General features: G+C 44.6%; 1 protein-coding gene across 4 annotated transcripts in view; it reads right to left on the reverse strand.

Annotated features, from left to right (window-relative positions):
* Window positions 1-26,678, reverse strand: part of TRAK1 (trafficking kinesin protein 1) — a 74,112-nt gene that overhangs the window by 24,038 nt on the left and 23,396 nt on the right. For 2 of the 4 annotated variants that reach the window (XM_026034856.1, XM_026034853.1), the window contains 7 exons: window positions 8,365-8,441; window positions 6,360-6,476; window positions 3,663-3,763; window positions 2,789-2,897; window positions 1,084-1,162; window positions 757-887; window positions 84-158 (listed from right to left, as the gene is read on the reverse strand). In XM_026034856.1, the coding sequence (XP_025890641.1) occupies window positions 84-158; window positions 757-887; window positions 1,084-1,162; window positions 2,789-2,897; window positions 3,663-3,763; window positions 6,360-6,476; window positions 8,365-8,415 (663 nt within the window). In that variant the 5' untranslated portion in view covers window positions 8,416-8,441. Of the gene's footprint in view, window positions 1-83; window positions 159-756; window positions 888-1,083; window positions 1,163-2,788; window positions 2,898-3,662; window positions 3,764-6,359; window positions 6,477-8,364; window positions 8,442-22,968; window positions 23,213-26,678 lie in introns of those variants that run through there. The other 2 variants (XM_026034854.1, XM_026034855.1) reach the window with 2 other exon arrangements.

The following is a 26,678-nucleotide window of genomic DNA, read 5'->3' on the forward strand; positions in this document are numbered from 1 at the left end:
GTTTACATTAAAAGTCTCAGGTTGAAAAGCTAACACCTACTGTCCTACCACTAAATTACTCTCATACTAAGCAGTGTACTCACTTCTGCTGTGAGCTGTCGCTGGGCATCTTTAGCTGCTCCCAAATGCTGAACAAGTTCTTCATTTTCAACTGCACACTAAAATAAGACAGAAAAAAAAGGTATAAATGCTGTTCTGTGATAAAGTTTGCATCCTATACAACAAGTAGGAAAATTCTTACTATTCTCACGTTGTCTCTGCAGCAATATTAGCCCAMAAACATGTCAGTTTAAGAAACAATTAAACTACATTTTAAACAATTAAAGAAACAATTAAGAAATTAAGAAACAATTAAATGACAAATTAATTAAACTACAAATTCTTAATTAAGAAACAACTAAACTACATTTTAAAATGTTAATACAAGTGACCCAGAATCAATCCCTGTCCTTCTGAATAAACATCCAAATCTTCGATCCAAATTGAAATAAAYACATTACTTTACTCAGTTCTTTAGGAGGTTATTACAGAATTTTGCACTTACTACTTTATGTATTTAGCAACTGTATATCATATTCATACATTTCAAAAAATTCCTATGCTCTAATCAAGTATGTTAGATACTAAACAAACAGGATGTCCAGATGAGGGGGGTGGAAAAATTCTCTGAAGTTGTGATATTCAAAGAAATTTAACTTTTCTTCYAGCTACAACTGTGGTGCATCACAGCAATAGTTTTGTAATTGGATGCCTTACAGCTTTTGCCTTTTTCTGCAGATCCACTATCTGAGAGAGGAGATGGGTGATTTCTTCCTGCTGCCGGGCGGCATCTTCAGTTTTCTTTGCCAACTCTTCTGAGATGTTGGCAATCTGGATGTTTGCATCCCCTTTAAAGATAAGTGATTACAATTAACATAGTAACATCAAAAAGCAGGAAAAATACAAAAACAAACAAACAAAAAGCATAAGGGAACAAAAAATCTTTCTTTCAGAGTATCACTTGATTCAGCAGAATGCCTTCCCAAACCACATAAGTAATTTTTGAAAGAAACAATAAGAAGGAAAAAAAATATATGGACATACTCAGCTCTTTTACACAGTCATTCACAAGCTGTTGTTCCTTTTCTTCATAAGTTATTGTTTCAGTCTTCAGCTGACAGGCCTGTTCAAGAAATCCACATCAAATATGCTACGTTAGCACACTTGTCCTTGCCAGCCTGCTGCTGCAATTCCATCTGCTTCAGAAAGACAGGCCTTTCCAATCACTCCTCCAGAAAGACAGTGAGAAACAGCTTTTGGTTTTGCCCTCATGCTCTSAAAAAATGGGGCCAGGTGAATGCTTGGCAGTCACGCAACTGGGTAGAGAAACTGGCACCACTGTCACCATGTCCCCACTAGGTGCCACCTGCACACTTGGAAGAGGAGCATGCCCTAGCACAAAAGGAGCTTGATTCGGGTCACTTGAACATAGATATAATCACAAACTGATTAGTGTTTGATTTAAATACTTGAATTTGAGGAAAAAAAGAGACAGAGAAAAAGAGAGACAGAGACAGAGACAAACAGAGATATAGAGAACGAGAGAGAGTGTATACTTGAAAAAAGTCTGGAGCTGTAACTATATCCCACATAAATCCTTAGGGCTTTTTCTTTTAGGGCTTTTCCTTTAGTGCTAGTGCCTCTAGGAGCAGCAAGAGGAGCCTGGCTGCACGAGGCTGGGTCTGTCCAGCACCCCCTCAGTCAGGCTCATGTATTCCCAGTTCTGGGCATGTACAGGGACACGCAGTCTGCATGTGCAGCTTGCAAACCTGGCTCTGCATCTCCTCCCTGGAAAGGCAGATAGTGCTGTACAGGCCTCTTCTGGTAGCTCCTGAATCASTGTCCCTGTCCATTCTAACCCTACCTTCATTATTCCCAAACCATCCTCCTTGCATGACTTCCCAGTGGCGTGTACTGCGTTCTCCTTTACACGGTGTCTTGTCCAGAGCTGTGACACTACCTAATTGCAYTGGGTCCTGCATTTGCAGTAGAAAACAGTACTGATACTCTGGTTTTGTACATTTACTCTCCACTTAAAAAAAAAAATTATTCCACTATATTCCACCACATGTTCACAACCTTGTAACATGTCCCCAAAGTTAAAAGTTGTATTAAAAATTCACATAAAATTATGGATGGAATTTTCAATTGCAAAGTGTTATTTCTACTAGGCAAGGAAGAGGGCAGGGGAGAGAAAAACAGAGACAAGAAAAGAAAACATACTCCCTCAAACTCAGTGCAGTCTGAGAAATAGAAAAAAAAAATTGTTACAGATAAGAGAAAAAAAGTACAGTATTCTTAACAGCCTGACCTGAAATTCATAAATTGAAGATATTTAATGCATATTTAGCCTATCAATTTGTATTGTGACAAGTGCTGAACATGCACTAGAGAGAAGATGCCAGTTTGCAGACTCTGGAGCATCAACTAGTCTATGAGGTTGGACTTCTACGAGGTTTCAAAGTGCAATGCTGCACTCTACAAGCTGCTCACACTGCAGTGCTTCCCCAGGCTGCACCCTTGCACTTTCTGTTGGCAAAGAAACGGCTACCAATGCAGCTTCCACGTTTCAGCCTTCCTTCATTTAGGAGCATAAAGGATGGTGATGAATAACTATGAAGATATCAATGTCACACGTGGAATTATGTGCTCCTATTTAGACTCTCTTAGAACTTTATTAATAAATACCTGTGTTGTGACAATTAAATGGGCAGTTGTGTTAAGCGAAACATAAAGGAAGTAATTTTACCTCTGATCTAAGCACAACATTCTCTTCTTCCAGGTCCTTGAGTTTCTTTTGAAGAGAATCCAAGTGAAAGTAGTTCTGGACGGAGGAAGAAGATTCATTCCTCTTCAGCCTGGTAACAACAACAAGAGGTTTAAYTCATTTTTACTTGCACCGTGGCTAGCCTCACAAAAGAAGGGATTGAATGGAGAGGTTTCTAAAGCAGGTAACCGCATGAATTATGCCTTTGTTTATGAYAGTATGTACAGGCAACAAAATAGTTTCAATTAATTTTAAAAGAGAATGCAACTTTTTTTTTTCCTCTCTCTTTTTAAATAGTTCCTCACCCTTCTTTTGGGAGTACTATTCAGCCAAGGCAATGAGGAAAGACACAGCCTTACGAGAGCAGCTTTCTGATGCACGCTGCCCCGCTTCCTGAGGACGCTGCAGGAATTTGCGGGCAGGGGAGACAGGGCAGTGCAGGAATTTGTGGGCAGTGGGGACAGGGCAGTGGTCTCGGGGCGGCAGCACCGCCCGTGTTCCCCGCAGCGCCTCAGGCTCCGGGAGCCCCAAGGCCACTCACGGAGCTCGCGCGCAGCTACGTGGCGCAGGGCGCTGTGGAAACTGTGACACATGCTTGCGTTACTGACACGCCGGGCCAGCTCCCGGGGAGGTTCCAGTGCGTGTCAGCAGCTCCTGATGCACTTTCTCCTCCTGCCTCCTGCYGGCACCTGCACAGCCAGCTGGTCCAGGGCAAGCCCTTCCAGCTGATGCCAGGCACCACCTGGGTGCAGAGTCCCCTGCAGAGCTCCACTGCACAGAGCAACCACCTCGTTACCTCCGCCCGAAGTGCCCCTGCCTCGTACCAAAGCCGCGGCGCCGCAGATCAGCAACTTACGGTGTGGAACAGATGGACTCGGGCTCGCTTTCCTCAGCAGCACTGGTGTAAAACTGGAGCAACTCATCCTTCATGGAGAGCTCATGGCGCAGCTGAGAAACCTGCGCAACGAGAGAGTGAGGAGGCCTCGAACTTGCTTTTCTAGACAGTCACTCTACAAGCATCATCTTCAGCCTAAATCAAGACTGGAGCAGACAAGAACTAGTTCCTTTCTTTCTTAGGAACAGGGACATGGGTATGAAACAGGGACACGGGTGCCTTTAAAATAGCTTTTTTTTTTTTTTTTTAAACAGGAAGCGTAAATACACACTACTATTAAAGAAGGTGAAAGGGACAGATATCTAAGATACACAGTCTTGAATTCCTATTGCATTCCTCTTGATTCACATCCACAGAAATAGATGGATTTCAGTGATACTGAAAAAAAGTCATATGGTACAATCAAGCCAAATCTAACTTTCGTTCAAATTCTATGTGATCGTCACCACCCAGCACAGACACACATCTCTCCCATTTCAAAAGACTCTTAAAACATTGCTGTAACACGTGCATGGCAAGGTGACATTTGGGAYGCTCTTGGCAGATGATCTGCAGGTGCAGAACACCACCACAGACGTGCAGGATGGTGGCTGCAACTGTTAAGGCTCCAATTGGTTTCTCAGTCAAGCTCAGGGCTTTGATGACTCCATAACTCGAATCCAGTAAAGAAAACAGTATGTGTGAGCCCAATACATAACATAYACCTATACCAAAGTGAATAAAAGCCATTAGAATCAGGGAATTGAAATAATCCGTAATTGCCACCTTCAAAAATATAACCTTGGTTCATACTGTGGCTCTCCAAGAAAAGTACAAAAGGCCAAATTATGCATTATGCATTAGTATTTATGCCACTTYAGAGCAGCAATTTCAGTTTTCAGTGGCAGGAGATTCATTCTGCATTGCAAATGTATAAGTAACAAARCAGAGCAGACAGGTCCATTTCCTTCCACTTACACTGCAAGACCAGGTCCTGTGTTTTCCCTTTCCAAAGCACATTCCTTTTAGCAGACTTTCACCTTCTGTATTGTTAACATATTTATATTCCCAGTTATCTTGGCAAAGGGGTGAAGTCAGTGAAATAGATTTAAGCTGTATTTTCAATCAAACAAAAGCCAGCCTCAATGCAACAAGGCACGTACACTGTACATAATTCTAAGCAAACAAAGTGCTCGTGTTTACTAAGGTTACTTCTGTGGAAATTAGATCTGTTAAAGAACCAAGTCCAAGCAGTAATAAATGAACACAGAGTTCATTTACCCCACTGTGGGGACACACGTAGAGCACTCACCATTCACTCTGAAGGACTTACAGGAGAACTGGCTCTCTGTTTTTACCATCTAGTATTAGTGGCAAAGGGTGCACAGATTAGAAATTAGTAAAAACTTGTTGAGAAAGGGAAAGAAAAAGCTTTATCCCTGAGACCTAAGGAAAAGTGAAGTTGACAAGGGTGCAGACACCCCAGAACAGGCTGATATGTGTGAAGGAGGCACTGGGACTCAATGGTGAAGGGCAAAGGAAAAAAAACAAGATCAAGAGGCTGCAATGCAAGCAGCTTCACTCGATTTTAAAGGGAATATGATCACAGTGCCTTCCTAAAGCTAAGCAGCACTTGCCAACACAAATCTAAAATACAAGCCCGAGCATTTTGCTTCAGTCTATAGTGCATTTTACAGGTACCAATGAACACAGTAAGTTACAAGGATACAGGAAAAAACTGAGCAACTTTATCAGACAGCACAAAAGTTTTGTCAAGAAAGTTTGCCAAGACCAAGATTTGTAAAACAAATCAGAGTGTATCTATGCATTACAGAAACCAATCTAACTCTCCTCACCCCCCAACAAAACATACAGCTTAGAGAGTTTTCACACACAATCTTAGAAGCCCCAATTCTTTTCTCTGATATCCTGCCTGGAGAGCTATTCTTAATTACCATTCTGTTCAAAAATTCAAAATTCAGCTTTAACGGAAGAGCTGTAGCCTACTAAAGAAATGGTTTCTGCGTAGGAAAGTGCCATGGCTCTAAGGCTTGATGATCTCAGTGCCTCAAAAGCATCAGCTTCGCAAGGAGTCCAAGCGACGGTGTGAGCGACTGGTGCTGAGGGAACATATGGCCCAGCACATCAAGCCACCTGGTGCGAAGCCTGCTCTGGTGCCCCCTTCCCTAACCTCGCTCCCAAGGCCCTCTGAGTAAAAATAGACCTGGCAGAGAAGGCCCATTCCTGCCCCACACCTTCCTCAAACAACTCTGCTGTTCTGCAGGCCTGGAATGAGCGCCCTGCCCTGCCTGGAGTCCTGGTGTGTGTGTCTCTAGTTAATGCCCTGCTGACCAGTGCACAGCTAAGGCTGGCTCTCACGTGTTGTGATATGGAGAGCAAGCAACAGCACCGCTCTGAAACTGAAGACAATCAGGTTCCTAAGCCTGATTCAGTGGCTTGGAATTTTCTTCTTCTCTCCTGATTTGAGACAAAAAGTCAAGTGACTCTCTAGGTCACATTTTGAAAAAACATACATTGCTATATAAAAAGTCGCCCAACTTGCTACAACTGACACTGACCTGCTTTGGACAGGAAGCACAGGAAAAATAACTACAGACAAGGTGAAGCTGGAAGSAAACATTCCCTGCACCAGCACAGCACTCGGGCGCAGCAGCTYACCTCCTCCCTGATGTGTTCTACTTGCTCCTCCAGAAACTCGTTTCTTTCCGTCAGCGACTTGTTCTTCTTCAATAGCGACTGGCCGATCCGAGCAGCTAATTCTAAGTCCCGCTCTTTCTGTGAAAYGCCAAGAAAAGAGAGCTGGTTTCAAATGGTTTACTCGTGGATGGGTGAGACAGGGAGAGTAAATTTGTGATGAAAGGGAAGGAAAAAAAAACATATGCTTAAAAATTATTTTTCATTGTGTGGGGTAGATTCTACCCCCCCCCCCATTTTCTTGTTCTATTCCTGCTTATGTTTTACTCACATTACTGCGAAAGAAAATTGACTCACAGAGTTATTGAATCATGCACATGAAAGCACAGCCTCAAGGTCTAACATAAAATGACATAAAATCCCTGCTTGAGCAGGGGGGGTGAAACAGATGATCTCTAGAGCTCCCTTCCAACCTCAACCATTCTGTGATTCTGTGAAATGAAACCCGAACTCATTTGCTTTATTACAGCTCTAAGAAAATACTAAGGGAAATTATTTTATCCTCTCATTACACCATTTGTAGAATGGAGTCACAGAGCATTACAGGTTACATTTGAAGGATTTCAGAAACACAGCGTAATATCAAAACCCACAGCCAAGCCAAAACCCATAATCCAAAGCATTTTTCACTTTCCACTTAGTCCATCTGCAAATAAAATACAGTATGCTGGACAGTAGCAGAAAGAGAGTCCACTACATTTAAAGTGCAAGTCCTTGGGCTTCCTTGGGCTAYGTATATCCTCAATGTGTTAAGTAAATAATCAAAAAATAAAAAATAAATCCTCACCTACCCACTCTCCCTCACTGATTAAATCTGAAGTGATAGCCAAACACAACTGAAAACGTCACTGGAAAATACGGATTTTATTAAAGGTACCCCCTCTTCTCCTTGCTATTATCCAGACAGGGAAGAACACCACACATGTTTAAAATACTGGCTCTGGGTATCCCTCTAGCATCCCTCCCCTGAGTGTAACATTKGCCTGTGTGCACTCAAAGAAGGAAACAGTTTGGGCAAGATGCAAATTGCTCCATTATTACTAGAAGGAGCCAGGCAAACAAATGCAAACCAAGCTCAGCCAAAGAGGACAAGCAAGGGAGCAGAACACAAACAGGTAACAGGCGGTTATTACAAGTTAATGCATTGCTCCCAAACAGGCCTGTTAGGTAAAGTACCACCTTTAACTGCTGTCTCATAGAAAGTTGTTCTGAAAGAGTTCAGCTCCAAGCACAAAACACAGAACTTTGTGCCCAGATCAGATTTCCCTATGGCAGATGGGGGATTCAAGCATTCCCATGCCGATCCCCTTGCAGAATTAGGAGAACAGATCATCAAATATATCCTGGTTAGCAATTACCCCATTTTTGACACTGCTGTCACAAGTAAATAACCCATGAAGGCTGAAGTTCTACTCAGCCATGAAGCAACGCTATTGTAGCAGCGATTGCAGTTGTGATATATTAAAAATAAAAATACTACAACAAAGAAGAAAAATTAGGAAACAGAATATAAGAAAATTTTGATTTTTGTGCCTCTGCATTTCTGTGAAAAGATGCTGGGATAGTGACAAGACTGCTTCTGAAAGGCTTTTTTTTTTAAATTCTAAAAGACAATAATCCCTCAACTCTAATACTTTTAACTTTATATGTACTGTAAAAATACATATTATATTTTCAGATCATTTCCTCTCCCTCCCTCCCTCAACTCATTAGAACTAATATTTGGCTAAGAATAAGTGAAACTGGCCTCAAGTGGAAAAGAGGCACAAAGATTGAATTCATGCAACAATAAACAAGTTACTCAGAAAGATTATTTCCTTTAGCAGGGAGATTATGTGACTTACACTAAGAGCACTTCCTCTTCCTCCTCTGAAAGTAGCCTGCCAGCAGACTTCAGTAGTGGTACCATACAACTTATGTGCTACTTTCTCATACTTAGAATGGATTCTTAAAGAAATGTAATACTTGCCTCTTCAAGAAGACGTGTAACAGCATCTATGTCATTGTATGTTTTAGTCATCTGGCCCACTCTTTCAGCACATAAAACTGTGGGAAGACAGAACAAAACATTAATCATATTGGCATTACAATTAGGGAAAAAGTATCCTTTAAAAGGAAGATCAGGTAGGAGTAAATCATCATTTTTATCTCAAAACTATTTAAGCTTTTGGGTAAATATATCAAAATCCGAATGAAAACAAAAAATATACCAAAGTTTCAGGTTTAACCTGAGAAGAATACTAAGAATACTCTTCTGTAGCAGGTATTTTCCTTTATCAGTGACAGAATAATCTATTAAAATCTTAATATCTATAGCTCAAGCAATACATGAAAACAGATACTCTTAAATATATGATTAGGATTTTATCATGTCACTTGGTGTATGATGTGCAGCAGAATTATTCTGAGTAAGCAGCCGCAATACTGTCAGTAGCAGAGCTCACCATAAAGACAGGCACTCCCTCACTTTGATAAGAACTGGRACCTACTACATGAGAAATCATAGACAATATAAAACGCACATAAGGTAATAAATGATTCTTATATTGCAGTTACCCAGAACATACCAAGGTGTTTAGTCATTATACAAGGACTAGTCATTACAGAGGCTCAAATAAGGCTGGGTGAGATGAGCTGTGCTGGGCTAAGCAAACATGCCAAGGTTAAGCTCCCACTGTTGTTCACCTAAGCAGCCACAATAGCTTGGTTAGACGTCTGCACCACGGAGGCTTTGCTTCCTTTTCCCCTCAAAACCACCGCCAGGCTGAGGAAACGGCAGCGCCTTCTGCTCCAGCCTTACGTATTCCTTTTGTTTTCMTCTGCACTTATGTCTTAAACCCCGTCGTTCTGAAAAAAGGGCCTGCTAACACAGCCAGGTGAGGTGATTATGTTGAGCCTGGGCGGCTGTAGAGCTCTTCCCTTCTCCTGGGGGATTTATCCCACTAGGACACTGGCTACACACAGCGCCGGGTCAAGCACTTGCTCATGTCGCTCCCCTATGCCTTTCCTGTGCGTGTAACACCTAACTAGCTTTTAAAGGATAAGAAAAAAGAACAAGGGTGCAACGAATACATCAAACTACAGCAAAAGGGGAGCTTCTGCTTTTGTTTATTTTCTTATTTCTTTAGCTCTACTTCTGGGGATYAAATCTTGAATACATTTAAGGCATTTAGTGACATCAGTATTCCAAGGTATTCCAAAAAATACACTGACGAGTGTTCAAAAGTTACATTTGTCCACATCATTAAGCCTGCAAGCAGGAACAGCTCAAAGTTTACACTTCAAAGTAGCACCTGGATCAAAACTACGCAGCAATACAGAAAGCGCAAAGCTGTATCATTGTTCAAGCAACACTAAAATGCATCTGCAAACTACAGCCTATACAGGCTACTTTTGGTGAGTTAACACTGATAAGGTTTCCACAGGACAAAACATTGTGTTAGCCTGCAGAGAACATGAGCTGCATTARACAAACTGTGTATTCAGGTATATTTTCCATAAAAGCTTCTCAGAAAGAGATTTGCATTTAAAGCGTAGCCTCCAAAAGGCTACTCGCAACAACAAATTTAGAAATTTGTTTTTATGCTGATGCCAAACACATGAAGCACGTAAGCCATCCAATAAAGTGTCCATCAGAAGGCCTGACAGCGACGTGTATTTTCCAAAACAGCCACGCGCTCCACAGTTCCCGTGGTTACTGCATTCCCCCAGTGCTATAAAATAGAGATAATCATTAGCAAGCTCCTTTTAACTTAGTCCCCAGCACTAATAATCATGGCTGATTGTGGCTATGGCAACCTGACACCACCCTAATGAAAAATGAACGTACAACTTGCCCTGCATGCAGAAAAAGCGCCAGCAGGAGAAGTGACCAAGGTTGATACATGTGGCCGCTCGCCATCCCTTCAAAACTTGCCCACTTTAACAGGAGGCCAGAATTAAAAAGCAGGTTTGATAAACGTAATGCCTCATAAATGCATTGTAAAAACCATCATTTTTTGAGGTGCAATGAAAAGGTGAATCTTACASCTTCACATAAGCAAACAGAGGATAAAGTGCAATCTTCCTTTTATGAGGGCTGAAAGGTTGAATGCCAACAAACCACAGATACCATCACAACAGAGCAAACCAGTAGCAACCTAATCACCAACGGGTTTTGTGCACCAAAGCTTTTACTAAACTTCTGTCCATCAAGGCTAAAACTGTGGTCTTTGGGTAGTATCCTGGCAGTGTGAATATGTTTCAAAGTAGAAATGATCCGTTATCCATTTATTTCACTCTCAAGTGCCATGTGGAAAYTCAGATTTCAATAGATTACATGTAAATCAGCAGCCTCCTCTCCACACTGGGTGAGTCCAGAGCTACTAAGCACCAGTCCAGTCTTCCTTTGGGCAGGAAGGCCAACAGGCAAAGCAACATCGCTCTCCATCCATTGAATCCCAAGGGGGATTCAGGATTAGGGGGAGAGGAGGTGGAAGAAGAAAAAGGATGGGGGAGAAAAGCATGAGAGGGGAGAGAAAGCAACTGAGCCCAGGCATTTAACACACCCGAGACGCTGCCCAGGCACACAGTTAGCCAGCCTGAACGAGTCACACGATAAACCTCTGGCCAGTTGCTAATGCGGTGATTTTGTTTCCCTAAGGCCCCTATTTCTAGTRATCAATGCTGTGATTTGATCAGTGAGGAATGGGGGAGCTGGAGGAGGGAGAATCTCCAATTCTCTAATGGATCCCACTTAGTGGCTTTCTAGCCTGCTCGATGAACACGTGAGCCTGATAACACTATTGGAAAGATAAAACAAGAGCAAATGAAGGACGCTGCTTTGTAATGTAAAGTCAACAGTGCCAAATTGCTGACCTCCTTTCTCCTTGCTTGCAAACCAGCAGTACTTTTGCTCGAGGGTGATAGAAAGCACAGTGTCTAAATGCAGGCAAACAAACATCCACACGAAATACACTTTATCTCTTGGTTTACAGAGAAGGTTGTTAGGCAGTAAAAAAGAATAAAAAAGTCTGCAGGAAGCAGAGGGACCATAAAACGTGTTTCAAAGCCAAACACAAACAGATAAATGTATGCAAATCAAGTACATCCTTCACCTTAAAGTACCCAGCACCATCTTCATGCACAGAAGAGCTTTGTGCAGGCCACAAAGGGGGAAGTGATGGCCGTGACCAGCAGCCACCAGTGTCCCTAGGCCCTCATCCCTGCACTGACCAGCCAGAGCCAACCCCAGGGGCTGGATTTGCTCCTCAGCAAATTTACTCTCTTTTGAGACCTGCCAAGTCAAGGACAAACTAGCATAGACACTAGCATAGAGCTTGACCTTTTCTTTAGGTCAGATAACATTGCATGAAGGCACAGAGTCCAATGTGCAAGGCCACGGTGCAGGCAGTTCCCTGAGTACAGAAAAAAGCTGAGAAAAACACGAGGCCAAGGGAGTAACAGTCAAGCCCATGCAGATCTCCAAGAATTTTAATGCTCGGACTTACYGCTGAGATGACAGCAGGGGGGAACTGGCTTTTCACGAAAATTCCCTGCCCAAAGCCTCTAACTACGGCAACGTCAACGGCGCTCCTTTATCCCTGTCACGAGAGGCTGATTTTTCCCTCATTTACACCCCAGAAGCGTAGGCCAGGCTCCTCGGACTCCCTCCGAGCTCTCAGCAACCCCTGAAAACAGGATGGCAGCTCCTTTCCGTGCCGAGTGCCACCCGCCGAGGCCAACGGGGCCGGCGCGGCGCCGCCGCCCGSCTGCGGTTACCGCCGGCTCGGCCGGTCCTCTCGCAAGCGGCGACCCCGGCAGGCTCTGCCCAAACTGCCTTCGCTCCGCAAGGGCCATTTCTGTGCTCCCAAAGATAAAGCGCTTGCTACAAAAATAAAGCCTCAGCTCTTGAGACACTAATAGGTTTGGCCTGGCACTATGCTGACTGGAGCCACGTGCACAAGCGCTTCTGAAATTGCCTTCCAGTTTGCCTTCCATTTTGCCTTCCAGTTAAACACAAAAGCAAATCTATTATTTGCCCTGCTTCTCGATCAGACTAGCAAGTTGTTACATGTTTTAAGGTCAACGTGCTACTTTCTCCTGCACTAAAGAGGTTAGGTTTTCGAAGCAGCCTGGGCGAACGTGGGGCAGAGGCTTCCGGACCGCCCCGGCTTGGCACATTCGTGACAGGCCTGCGGGAACACACGCTGGGAACAGCTGCGAGTTTTAAGCGACTGTCATCACCAGGGCCTGGAAACCACAGTTCTGGGGCACGACTTGTGATGAGCCAACACTCCAACCCAACCTGGCAGCGACTGCTCCGGGCTCGTGCCTCCCTCTCCCAGGCACAAGAGGCGGCCAGGGCCTCCAGRAGGCAGATGGAGAGGCCGCAGGTGGCCGTGATCCCACATGGAGGGACAAAGACCAGGATCACGGCCCGTCGGCTGCTCCCCACCCACCCAGCGGCCCTGCAGGCGGAAAGGCCGTCGCGCCGCGAGCCACGTACAGGCAAGCCAGTACCTAACAGCAAGGGGAAAATCAGCCACCATGGATTCAATACGCAACCCCCACAGCTCTCCCTCCCTTTTTAAGAACAGGGTTGCAAGCTAGATTTCAATGGCACAGTTTGCAAATGAATTTTTCAAATGAATTTTTAATATTAAAGGTGTAGATACTGTTTTTTTTCAGAAAAAAAAATCACCTTGCCATTTAAACTAGGGTTTAAAGGGTGTTGGATACCGTATGAGAAACTGCAGCAAGCAAAACAGCTCAGTTCCAATATGAAAGCTTCACACACAGACCTACATCAATAGTCTCTGGTTTAAGAAACAACTGCACTATTATTTCTTCTCTATAGCCTATGTCCAAACATTCATGTTGGTAGCCTTTTCAAAGTACTTCCCAAAAACAGGGCATGAAATGTAAAAAAAATTCTTGTGATGAATGAAGAATCTAGTTCAAGGAAATTTCAACCCCCAACATAAATTTGTTAGCTCTGTTAGCACAGATATCAAATACAGTAACTTGGAAATTGCAGCTACCAGGCAAGGCTAAGACGAGGAAAGATGCCTAGAGGGAACAAACGGCTTCACCATCCTGTTATCTCCAAGGTTGGGTGCCACAATTCATCACCATCTTCAGAGCATACACCATTTACTGATAAAGCTCAGTGTAGCTCTGTTGACAAAATTGACTCCCGGGTTTTTCCCTTATTTATTCTCCGCTCACCAAATTACTGCCTTGACATTCTCCTCTTGACCTGTCTCCATCCGTTTCTTTTTAGGAAAYATCTGCACTGCAGCACTTGCAAATCAAAAGTGGGCCTAAAGCTTAAGCCAAGTCTGGAGTGTAAACCTTTAGGATTCCCTCAGATTTTTAAATCCTAAGATAAGGTTTACAAGCCTGTATCAAAAATCTATGCACTGTCAACTACATCCCCCTCCTAAATACTTCATCTTTTCTTCTGCTGCCAGCTCTTGGGGTGGGAGGGAGACAGCAGCTGTGCCATAATTCTCAAAAACTGCTACTCTTCATTTTCTTTGCTTTAATGTTTGAAGATCCAAGCTCTTTTAATACCTGTTCTATACCTTGTCTTTGGAAAATAAAACAAGCCTTTCATATTTTCTGCAAGACAGACCCATGYCACGCCTGAAGTGCAGATTTCAAAAGCGATCACTGGGCTTTTCTTCTTCCACCCACCCCAATTTATTGATTTATTAAACCTGAACTAGATTCTCAGTCTGCACTTGTTTAGCACTTCAGATGAGAAAGGTTTCTAATGTATGTAACTGTTCAATAAATGCACTGAAATAGTAATGATAGGTGCCATCACATGGGCAGTAGGCTCTACCTGTCCCACCTTCAAACGAGAATGAAGACGTAGCATCATTCTCACACTGATCTGAGCCAGCAGCCTGCTGGCCAAGCAGGGGTATCAGTAATAAATGAGCAGATGCCACGACGAATTATTTGTGTCCAAGTTTCGCTGCAGTCGGCTCACAGAGCAGCTCATCACCCGAGGAGAAAGCGCTCTGCTCTTGGGCAATAACCCGCGGCTGCAGAGCCCCACGCTGACCCGAGCGCTGCTCTGCCTAGACATCCTGAAGCTGTTCCCAGTGCTCGTCAGGAGTTTTCTTTCCACTGAGGCAGCGGGCACAATGCTAGCTCCAGGACAGAGGCTGTACAGGACAGGGCTAGAAAACGGGGAATCTCCAAGCAGGGAAAACTAAATGACCCCTGAGGCAAGAGCCAAATGCACACTTTGCTCATGAAAGAGGCAATCAGCTATGGGGTCTTAACTACATCTTTTTATCAACCTCCTGTTTTTGACTAGCMTATTAAGAAATAAGGAGTAAGAAGCTTTTTTTTCCTCTTTTTTTTTTTTTTTCCTTCTCCAGTCTTTCTTTCTACGRTATGGATAATGTATAGCTAAACATTGCTTCTGTTCAGCATGGGAAGGCTACATGCTGGTTTCTCCATCTGCTTTTCTAACACCACGGTTTGGCCCAGGCCCAACACAGATACTATCAGATCTTATTAATCAGATGCTTATTAATAAGCGTATCCACGTACAAAGAAACACAGAAGTATCAGGCACCTTTTTTTGTGCATTTATATCTCTACTATACTGTGAACTGAACATATAGGTGGAGGAGAGAAAACATCTTTAAGAGGTATTTCACGAGCCTACTGAGCTTCAGAGGAAAAGGTGCTATAGAAACACAGGGCTAAATTTACCCAGCTGGAATCCAGTGTTTTTCTTTCTCTTAAATGTGATAAGAATAGATTCCGATCTCTGCAACAAAGGTAGAATCAGCAGCAAGAATTGCACTAGGTAATTTCAATAACCATTTTATCCCCGCAAAAATAGCACTCAAATAGAGTCAATCAAATAGAAAAGCACTGGATCACCTAGTTCCAGTTTCCACCCTGCCCCAAGCCCAGGCTTTCAACAGGGGAGATGGAGGGTTTATAAGGAAAACATGACTTAAATCTAGAGGAAAGACATCAGATCTTTGAGAAAAATCTTCAAGAGAAAGGCATAGGCCTTGAAGTGCTTATGGAATGGGATTAAAAGACAACCAGCATCTAAAAAAGTCCCTCTCACTCTGAGGCTGTGGACACAGGAATCGTCTCCCTCATTTCGCAAAACCAAAGCTTTGGAGGCAAGCTTACAGCACACAGAATAAGCAGTGCATTTCATCTTTTGCTCCTGATGCCCCTGACAAACTGCTAGTCAGGCTGGTGACAGCCTTCGCAGGGAGGCAAGCGAGCGTTACGGCAGGTGCACAACTGGATTTTCAACCCACTCATACATTCCCACTAACTGGCCTGCAGTCCTGCAAACGTCTATTATTTCCACAAAGTGCAACAAGTTTTTCGGGTTGTTTGGATGCTTGAAGCACCCAGCCAAAAATCTGCGCTGTCCCTGCACACGTGCTTCCGAGTTCACTGCCGAGCATGACAGAGATGCCTTGTTCTCTTGTTCATCCGGAGAAATAGCCTGTTGTGAACATGTGCCTCAAACACACAGTCTCAGACAAACTGTACCTATAAATAAACTCACTACATTTCTAAAGAACAATGATTTCCAAATCCAGTTTCATTATGAAATTGTTACTCCGCAACATACCTTTGCTGATATTTATTCTCTCAGGAATCTATACAAACTAAGATTCATCCTATTCAAATTTTATGTTTTCTTACAACTTCATCCAAATGAACTGGGCTCACATTTTAAAAAAAAAAAAAAAAGTTCGGTAGTTTTAAATCCATGCACATCACCGAAACCACGTACACGTTGCTATTTCCTGGCATGTGTATGTGCTTAAAACCACAGGTTAAGAAGTACCTTCTTCCACGATGTCGAGGTCCTCCTCCTCGAGACCTCTCTGTGCTTTCTCGCTTTCCTTTGCGGAGTCATATTCAAAGCTTTCCTCTTCTTCTACGGACATGGCTGAGGTCACCCCAGGCAGACCCGCCGCGATGCCTTAGTCGCCCTGGAGGCAGGAAGCCATTCCCACGGAGGCTGCGRAGCCGGGGAGAGCCGAGCAAGGTCTCCACAGGGCAGGATAACATCTTTCTTCACTCACATACTCTTCTGGGGAGCTCCCGGCGACTCGGTGTTTGTCCTTAGCGCCAGGGCTTTGCCTTGCGCTGCGAGGGCGGAGGAAGGAAGAGACCATCTGCCTCATGATGCCCTCGAGATCCACACYGTTCCTCGCAGCGGCTCGGAGGGCAGGCTGCTTCCACGCGGCATTCCTGCCAGAGAGGCTATTCCTCTAATAGCCTATTCCATGGGCAGCYAATGGATTGGGGGCCCCAGCTCGATGTCTCCCTGGGGCAGGTTCCCTCTGCTCAGCCCCTGCTTTCCCGGGCTCAGTGGTAGCTTCCCGCAGGAGTCACAGCCACAGGGAAGTCGTCCTGGCTGTCACACCTGAGCGAGGGTGTTCCCCTGCACCGCCCCGCACGTCGCCTGCCGCGGCACCTTGCGGATTCACAGCGTTAGGGAATAACTGGGGACTGTATACACACACACACACACACTAGTGCCCTTCAGGGGTGACACCCCGAGAGCCGCAGCCACCGCGTTGCGGGGTCTCGCACCACTCACACGGACACAGTGGGGCAAGGGCTTGTTGTTGCTTGGGATGTTTTTGTTCCTTTCGCAAAAAGGGCTATATGGGTGCCACGTATTTAATCGYCATACCATGCCAGCTTCAAAACACCACGCTTCCTGCAGCCAGGTTTACTGCCCTGTGAGTTATGAGATATGAAATACCTTAAGTCGAGATAGGGCACCCTGATAAATTCTCAAGGGCGCACGCGTATCTGCTGTGTTCCAGCCACAACCAGAACCGCCTGTGCTCACACCTCCGTTTCCAAGGGGCCCTGTTTGCTCAACTTTGCCGCCCGTGTGCGACACGTTCACCTTCTCATTTACCCTTTTGCAGCTGGAGCTGTTTAATGTTTGCGAGTTGCCTCCCCTGCAGATGGGCGCCCTTCAGCCCGCTGCAGACATCACCGCTGCCGGGGTGCTGGGTCTGCACCCAGCCGGGGGCACAGGGGCTGCGAGGGACAGGGCTGCCCCAAAAGCACCCCCGCCACACACAGAAGCAGGCATCRCTTCATGCAATCATAGCAAATTGCTGCCAGTTTTAAAACTCCTGATGTTTATACACGCACCAAACAGGAATGCTTATTTAACAGTCACCAGTGGATAAGGAATGGGCAGAAGTGGAGGCCCACGGCGCTAACGCTGTTAAAGCTCACGATAAACATGGCTGCAAATTCATAAGGGGTGGAAAAGGGACACRTGTACTCTGCCCTCAGACCATCAACTCCTTTCCTGTGGTTTCTTTTGCACTGAGCCCTGTTATTAATATAGGAATATTTACATCCAAGAGATAAAGAAACGGGCCTCTGACAGATACCAAATAACAGGTAACTATATATGTGGAAGAAAAATGTCAAATCATAAATGGTTCTGAAGCCATGTTTTGTTATCAGAAGGGATTCAAATKAGATCTTTACTATCTCCTGTGAGCACAGAATCAAGGACTAAAAGAACTTACCAAAGCAAACATTAATGTAATGGATTGCCACTGCTAAGTAAATTTGGCGTTATTTACTCTAATCAACTCACTCAGCACCGAGGCTGCCTGCACGCTGCATTAGCTGCTCGCAGACATTTGCTGAGTGAGTTGCGATGCATCAAACCTCCCAAGCAGGCCCTGTCCTCCTCCAGTGCTTCCCAGGCACCCGACGCCRTCGCCGGCTTTGCCGTGGCGAAGGAGACACCGACCCGGATCTGCTCTGAAGGGTGCGGCTGGACACAATGCAGACAAATATCCTTCCCCTGACTCACCGCTTCCAAGAAATCCCAGGGTATTCAAAACACCACAACCATCCTTTATCAGTATAAAACATCTCCTTTTCAGACAACCACTACATTTACCTAGCAATAACAATGCTGCATTTAGGACAAAAAGATTTCTCCGTGAGCAAGCAAGTCCTGAAAACAGCAGCTGACACAGCAGCACCTGGATTTCCAARTGTCTCGCTAAAGAAATATGGGTGTTTGAGGGGCAGGCTTTTTTTGGGAAGAATGTCACTGAACATTTATTTCAGTTCATGTCACTGAACACATTTTTTATTACTAAGTACAGTCAAGTAAAGCATGTTCAGAGGTTTTCAGGTTTTGCATGTTCTGTACTTTTTCAAAGGTCCCCCAGATTATCTTTTGTCATTCAACTAAATGGCTTCTGAAAACAGGCGAGCACATTAGTTTTGCAGAAAGAGATTGAAAGCGGCCAAGCAGATTAAAGAGAAAAATATCCATATACTGAAAAATAAAGGTGCATATAGAATCAGCAGCAGCACCTTAGGTCTGACTGGATTAAAAAACAACAAAAAAAGAGTCAATAGAGGAATAAGGAGAGAAGTGACGTGACAAAAATGGAAAGTTAGGGAAATGATACGAGCAATTGCATGAGTGTAAGTACAACCCCATCGATCAAGCATGGGAAAAAAGGATGCAAGAGCACAACGTGGACAGCCCAAGTGAGAATTTCAGCTGTACACCTGGAAAGCAAAGATTATTTCTGGGATTGCACATTAAAAGCAGACCGCACATTAAAAGCAATTTACAGATTGCACATCCGTAAAGTTCGGACAGATTTCAACAGCAACATCCCTTCAATGGCCGGGGTAACACCCGAATTACTCTGTCCACAGGGAYGGAGACGGAAGGGGGGGATGTGTGAAAGAGATAATGAATCATCAATGATCCTATCATCAAATGTCCAGACATGAGTCAAGCACATACAGAGAGATAGAAGGCGCCAGGGTTTACTGCGCCGTGAGAGCGGGCTGAGGACTGACATGTGTGTCTGAGGTTACCTGTAAACCAGGTGGACAGAGAAAGAGGGGAAGGGGTTCAAGAGCTCCCAAAGAGCCACAACGGGGGATGTGAAACATGCTCCTAATGCTCCCTTAAGCAGGGATCAAAAYGCAGGAAAGAACTGGGACACCGAGTCACACGTGTAAAGGCAGACGGATAAAGGCAAGAAGACAGGCACAGGTAGCCACATCTAAGGAGGCTGACAGGTCAAGGAGAATAAGCATTAACGCTGTTAATTATTCTCCAGCTAAGGAGGAAGCTACAGAACTTGCTGAGAATAGTTTCAGTGGAAAGGAAGAGGGAACAGAGAAGAGCAGTTCCAAAGAGTAACCACAGTAAGAGTAATCACAAGCTGAACACAAGATTTAACACTGCAACAGGAAGAGATGGAAGATGCATGGAAGTGTTAGACACCAAGAAGAAGAGCACGAGCAGAATAAGAGSTGCCAGAAAGATCCAAGAGGTGGGAAGAAGTAACTTGAGCAAACAGAAGAGGTTGGAGCTTTGGTGTTGTGCTGTYCAGCACACAGGGCCATTTTGGGGTGAGGGGAGAATGTTTTCTCCAAAAAAAATTCCAGAAACAACAAAAGAAGCAGAAGACACCCCCCCACACACGCAGTCACCTGGAATTGCAGGGCATTAAAGTGGAGCTGCCCAACTGAAAAGAATGGAGTAACAGTAGAAACTGAGAAAAGAGCAATTTGATCCAGAGCCAACCTGTAGGAATAGACCGATCCTTAGGAGGAAGCGAAAGACCAGGGCAAGAAGAGGCTCAGGGAGATGTGCAGGAGCTTTTTTAAAATTTATATTTTGGTGTGTGTGTTCTTTCCCCATCTTATGGAAGACATTTCCTTTAAAGAATCTATTTATTTTTATTTATTTATTTCCCKCCCCCTCACCTCCCTTAGGTGAACTTGAATTTGCCTGATGCAAGAGGAAAAAGTGACATTCTATTCTCTTCCCACATACTGCTACCCAAAATACACTCCATAAAGGACCTTACATAAAGGCATTWCTTCATTATTCCAACTCTAGGAAGTCCAGAAAGCTTTGTAAGGTGCAAGTTGGAGCATTTGTTTGTTTGCCTTTGCAAAGTATTAAAAAGCCAAACAAAATTTGTACCATCAAATGCATGTGGAGAATGTCATTACTGTGCTGATCCCTCTGGAATGTCAGTTAAATCTGAGGTAACAGAGTATCACTTCATTATCACTTCACTATTTAGTTAAATGATGTTGATAAAGCCTAATCCTGGTGCAATTCTGGAAGACTTTTTTCCTCAAAGAGCAAGACTCTACAAGATGCTAAACCAGTAAGAAAGTAAAGCAAACAAAAATGACATCTTTTGGAGGAAAATCCAAGCTTTTATCTCTGGAAAAAAAAAAAAAAAAAAAAAAAAGAACAATTTCACCAGAAAAAATAATTCTGTTTTTCTAATAGCTTCAGTGTACTGCTCACTGTTACCCTTTTATACTTACCCAAAGAAGGGGGAAATAGGGCCGGATTCACAATTGAATGCAGACACACGTCTGAGCTGCAGACGAACAAGCTCTCTAACCATGCTTCATGCTTCATCTTGTCTTAAAATAGACATTTAAAGCAGGTCAGCTGAGCTGCAACTGCCTATCACTCTCTGCTGATTATAAGGAGAATCTCAAGGAAACAACTTGGGAATAGATGTTTAATTCCCTACCATATGTTTGTCAAGAAAGATGAATCTCATGCAAGACGTTACCTAGTCCAGGCTTTGGAGCYGTATTTTTAACTGTATTTTTAAGATGCCTTTTATCTCCCAGTACAGGCAGAACACCTTTCTCTATCAACAAGAAGCCCCAATGCKATTTTAAACTCAAACTGCCAGTGCCAAAGCACATGCCTTGCACAGCTTCTCCAAAGCTCTCCTCTCTCACACGTTCCACCTAGGAGAAGCAGATGGAAGCTTAAGACGAGGTAGTTCCATTAAACCTGACAAGCTCAGACTGCTCAAGCGGGGCTGACGGCGTTATCCTTTGTCCTGATAAAAGGTTACTCTAAATTAAGGCAGCATGCCTTACACAAAGCATAAATGTTTCCCTACTGAATATTCAACTCTTTCTCTTTAGAAAACAAATCACTCTCAAATATTTTGAGCAGCCAGCCAGCACCAATTGTATCTTGCTTTCCTGGATAAAGCATGTTGGGTGAGGGTTCAGGGCTTGGAAGAAAACTCCTAAACCCAGGATGAGACCAACCTCTACAGTGTTGCTGAGCTCTGGGTTCCAGCAGATATCCAAATGCTTTCTCAATACCTGTTGCTTATTCCGTGAGTGTGGAACCAACCAATGTTCCCGCAGCGCACACCTTGGGAATAGCACCCGGACACAGAACTTAGGAGCAGATTGATGAGCAGTGGAGCTCATGGCTCCCGTATTCAGACAGGCCACATTTCTGCATAATGGACAGTCATCATAACAAGAAACATAAAAGAAAGACTCTATATTTAATCTGGAAAAAAAATAGCTACATTTTTTAATGACAGTAGAACCGTTCTACTTAAGCTTCCAAAACCAGGCCAACCCAGCCTGTTACATCATGCAGATTAATCAGATGTTACTAGGGTTAAACCCAGAGGATGAGAGTTATATAATAGATTCATCCAACTAAAAGCAGTCTGATGTCAAATAAACATGCACCTTTCTCATTGAAACACGTGGTCAGTAATGATCATTTACACACAGAATTTCAAATTTTACAGGTGTCGACACCACATTCACTGTTCAGAAAGACAACACAGAGAAATGGCTGGAGGCACACGACACTCAATGGCTACTCAAGACCTTAATAAACCACCTAAATTTTCACACACATTTTACTATTTATGATCCCACTATCATCCAAACATTATGAATTATCTTTATGTACCACATATGTACAATCCCTGGGCCCATTCTCCTTAATGCTTTCCATTCTTCATAGTGATCTCAGACTTGCCTTATTTAAGCCAAGCTCTTCAACCAGAAAATAACCTGGATGCAACTACTGCTTTCCCAAGACTGCACTCGCTTCCAGAGGGTTATCATTGACTCTCACGGATGCTGAAGCTCGATTATTCCACTTTGCAGATTTTACAGTTTTAAGCACTCCTCCTCTTCCCTCACATGCCCTCCATCAAAAGCCTGATGCTCTGATAAAGAAATGATCCGTCACACAAATAGCAGAAAAAAATTGTGCGAGGTTCAGAAAATCATTCTTACCAGAATCAGTCCAAAAGCTTAACCTTCCCAGCTCTAGCTAGCTATAATTTTAACATGTTTTTCCACAGAAAATTAATCAGAGAGAAAACATGTACTGCCTGTTACCACACACTAAATACATACCTATTACCTTACAGCAATAAGGCAATGCAGAATCTTGCAATAAATACATTTAAATGCAGTTCAATAGTGTTACACATGCAGCTAGTTCTTGCAGCATTTCTCCTTCTGCCCAAGGAGAAATCATACAGGGCCAGAGCTGCTCTGCCACTCCCTCTGCAAAAGGGCAAGCCTTGTAGCAGCATCTCCTGTAGCACGTTCACAGCAGGTACTGAAATGCAGTAAACGTGCAGGCATCTCTGTCTTTTCCCAGGTACTTCATTTTTAGAAGCATAGAAAAAATATGTAATGTTATCTTACAATAACTAAATTCTGTACAAAAAAAAAAGATATTTACCATCCGTGCATTCTTCATAATACCAGTCCAGTTCATAATAATCTGCTTCAATGAATTTCTGCATAGTCAGGATCCTTCAGCAATACAGACGAGCTTGCACRGTGCTGCTAAGGTCAAGTGAAATGCAGCCACGCTTCCCCGCCTCTGCAAAATGCCGCCTTGCAAGGGAGCTCACGGGAAGCTGAAAAGGAGCCACGCATCTTCGGTGAAGCCGGAATGAAAATGGAGAGGATGGGAAGCAGGGGAATGGGGGGAAAAAGGCAAAGAAAAAAAAAAAAGAAGGTGCAGGAGGGAAAGGATGCAGAGGGACTTGTGGAGCAGCTGCCCTGGCGGCTGCTCTCATAAAGACGCTTCTGCCCAGGAGCCTGGGCTGGGTGTTTCCCAAACCCTCCTATCAGGAGGCCGGCGCGCTGACGCGGGACACACACCAGGCTCCGCTGCTCCCGACTCCTTCCCTACTGCCTGCCGCCACATCTTCCCGGCTCCCGCGTTGCCATGGCGACGGGCAGGCTCCAGAGGGATGCGGGGATGGAGGGAAGGCATTTTGCCSGTTGGGCCCTCCGTGGCGCAGGGAAGAAGCCTTGCCCGGGAAGAGGAGGCAGCCCCGCGCAGGGCAGCGTGCCCACACAGCGGCACGTGAACGACGAGTGCCAGCCAGTGCACGGCCACGTACGCTCAGACTGAAGCCCGTCTCCCCCGCGCGAGGAATAACAAATTATTCATTTGTTATATTGTTCTGTGCTGGCCTAAGGGAAGCCTTCGTGCATATTGCTATGGCAGAAGGGGCAAATATAAAATGAAAGAACTAGAGAAATGGACAGCATGTATTTCCTCCTGGAATAACGCTCAGCTGCCTTCGCCATGAACCACTGCCCTGGTTTTCCAGGCACTTCAGCTTCATGGCTCAAAACAAGGGGTCTGGGCCAACTTTCCCCATTCTACATTTCTAAAAAACACAAAACTCTTCACACGTAACAGCTTAATGCTTTTCATTTCTAAAACATTTAGTGCGAAAGAGCCCTTTCTTCYACATCACTCCATAAAATGGTGTTTAAGTTATGAGAAGAAAACCTGAGGGATGGATGGATTACATTAAATCATGGTAACCAAGCACTTGAATCTGTGCAGGTGCTGTCACTGCAGGCTGGCTCCATTCTGAGAGCTGCCACGTGCTCTGCTTCACCCCTTTCTCCATCTCTTCTTTGGGAACTCTACCTCTGTGTGAGCACCAGCAGAAGGTTTTGGATGGGTAAGTCTCAATGCATTGCAGGAATAGACGATGGGCCAACGCTGGCTCTGACCATGTAAGTGCTTTTCTAGCCTAGGACTTTGCTAGGTCCTTGCTGGGACACCAGCAAGGGCCATAAACAAATAAGGATGAACTGGGAGCCATGCACAATCCTCCACTTGGTTGCCCTCCTRAACTCCAGCATCCTTCAGCAGTTTCTACTTATATTAATTCTCAAAGGACTTGTTCTAGCTGTCCCTAAGCCCATGTACAACTTTAGTACCTTGAAGATGCTCTTGAAAGAAGTGTCCACACRTGGACTATCCTGAAGAGGGGAAAACACCACCTTTTGTTTTTGAAATTCTCCTTTCTAACTTAATTTGATGCCTCAGTTCTGGAAATCTGAACACTTAACACTTCTCTCTCCTTCCCGTTCATGCATCATTTTGCAGATTTTATCATTCCTCTCACTCTTATCTTTTCCAGGTTTTTGCTACATCCAGCTCCCTGAATGGCACCACTTTGCTTCACTGCACTAAAAATAGATGAGGAATAGTCAAACTGTACAGAAAAATATATAGCTCCCATTACCACATTATGTAATTTCTGCTTTACTAGTAGCAGTAGTTTTATTGCTGCAATAACCGAGTTGGGGGATTATCACRTTCCTTTCACATATTTCTAGCTGAAGCACAGACCAGCACATCTGTTAATGTTCAGGCTGCCAGCAACAACAGGTTGTTATTCACGGATTTCCAAAGGTCCAAGGCCAAATTCAAAGACATCTGGGCCTTCAAGTACTGTGTTTCACCAGCAGATAACATGATTTTAATTCTGCAGTTGCAAAAATTGACTGTGCTTAGCCTGTGATATAGTAACTCATATGACAATCGGCACAAGGTTTGTAGCCCMCGGGCCTCTACCCATTTACTTTATCTGTTTAATCACCACAGACCAAGATTCATTGATTTTCTTCCATTACATAAAATATTTGTCTAACTTCCTAGACAGTTAGGAACGAGGTACCTGGCTCCGGACCACTGTGAACTAYGAATATTTGTGTGTGCTGAAGCAATTCTGCAAAATACAGTTCCTTCCCACACCTCCGAGATGCTTCCGGGCAGGGCAGCAAACAGCAGGAGGCCATGGGGCCAAACCACCACTTTAGAAGCCAGAAGCAGCCTGTAAAAGACTCTGAACATGGAAAAGCAAGGCACACATCTTTGAAAATCAAGTCTTATTTCACTGCTTGTGGGCATTTTCATAGAATCATAGAATCACAGAATGCCGAAGGTTGGAAGGGACYTCAGAGGTCATCGAGTCCAACCCCCCTGCTCACGCAGGGTCACCTAGAGCACGTGGCACAGGGCTGCRTCCAAGYGGGTTTTAAAGATCTCCAAAGAAGGAGACTCCACAACCTCCCTGGGCAGCCTGTGCCAGGGCTCTGTCACCCTCACTGTCAAGAAGTGTTTTCTCAAGCTCGGGAAGAACTTCCGATGCTTCAGTTTGAAGCCATTTCCTCTAGTCCTRTCRCTGKCCACCACTGAAAAGAGGCCGCCCCCCTCCTCCTCACTGCCTCCCTTGAGGTATTTATACACGCTGATCAGGTCCCCCCTCAGCCTCCTCTTCTCCAGGCTGAACAGACCCAGCTCYCTCAGCCTTTGCTCAYAGGGCAGATGTTCCAGGCCCCTGATCATCCTGGTAGCCCTGCGCTGGACTCTCTCCAGCAGCTCCACATCTCTCTTGTCCTGGGGAGCCCAGAACTGGACACAGTACTCCAGATGTGGCCTCACCAGGGCTGAGTAGAGGGGGATGATCACTTCCCTCGACCTGCTGGAGACGCTTTTCTTAATGCACCCYAGGATCCCGTTGGCCTTCTTGGCCACCAGGGCACACTGCTGCCTCATGGTCAACTTGTCGTCCACCATGACACCCAGGTCCCTCTCTGCGGGACTGCTCTCCAGCAGGTCCACYCCTAATCTGTACTGGTGTCCAGGGTTATTCCTCCCCAAGTGCAGGACCCTGCACTTGCCCCTGTTGAACCTCATGAGGTTTCTCGCCGCCCAGTCCTCCAGTCTGTCCAGGTCCCTCTGGATGGCAGCACAGCCCTCAGGTCTATCAGCTACTCCACCCAGTTTGGTATCGTCGGCAAACTTGCTGAGGGAGCACYCCAGCCCTTCATCCAGGTCGTTAATGAATAAGTTGAACCCATTTCTCCATTCTGCCCTCACCCTGTGCACGCGCTATTGCAACACAGAGGATTGCAGCAAGGCATTCCAGCTCCAGCTTCACCTTGCAGGATTTCAGTTAAACATATTTGCAAGGAGACAACTGCTATTAAATGCAATTAAGATTGCACTGTTAAAATACCGTCAGAGAAAAATAAAAGTTCCTATGGCAACATTAACTCAATTGCTCTGCACATAAGCCATTTGTTCCACTTGTAATATTTTTGTCCAAAAGGTAATTTAACCCTGGTAAT

Source organism: Nothoprocta perdicaria, unplaced genomic scaffold, assembly GCF_003342845.1.
Source record: "Nothoprocta perdicaria isolate Ctin4 unplaced genomic scaffold, notPer1 scaffold_150, whole genome shotgun sequence".
Taxonomy (NCBI): Eukaryota; Metazoa; Chordata; class Aves; order Tinamiformes; family Tinamidae; genus Nothoprocta; species Nothoprocta perdicaria.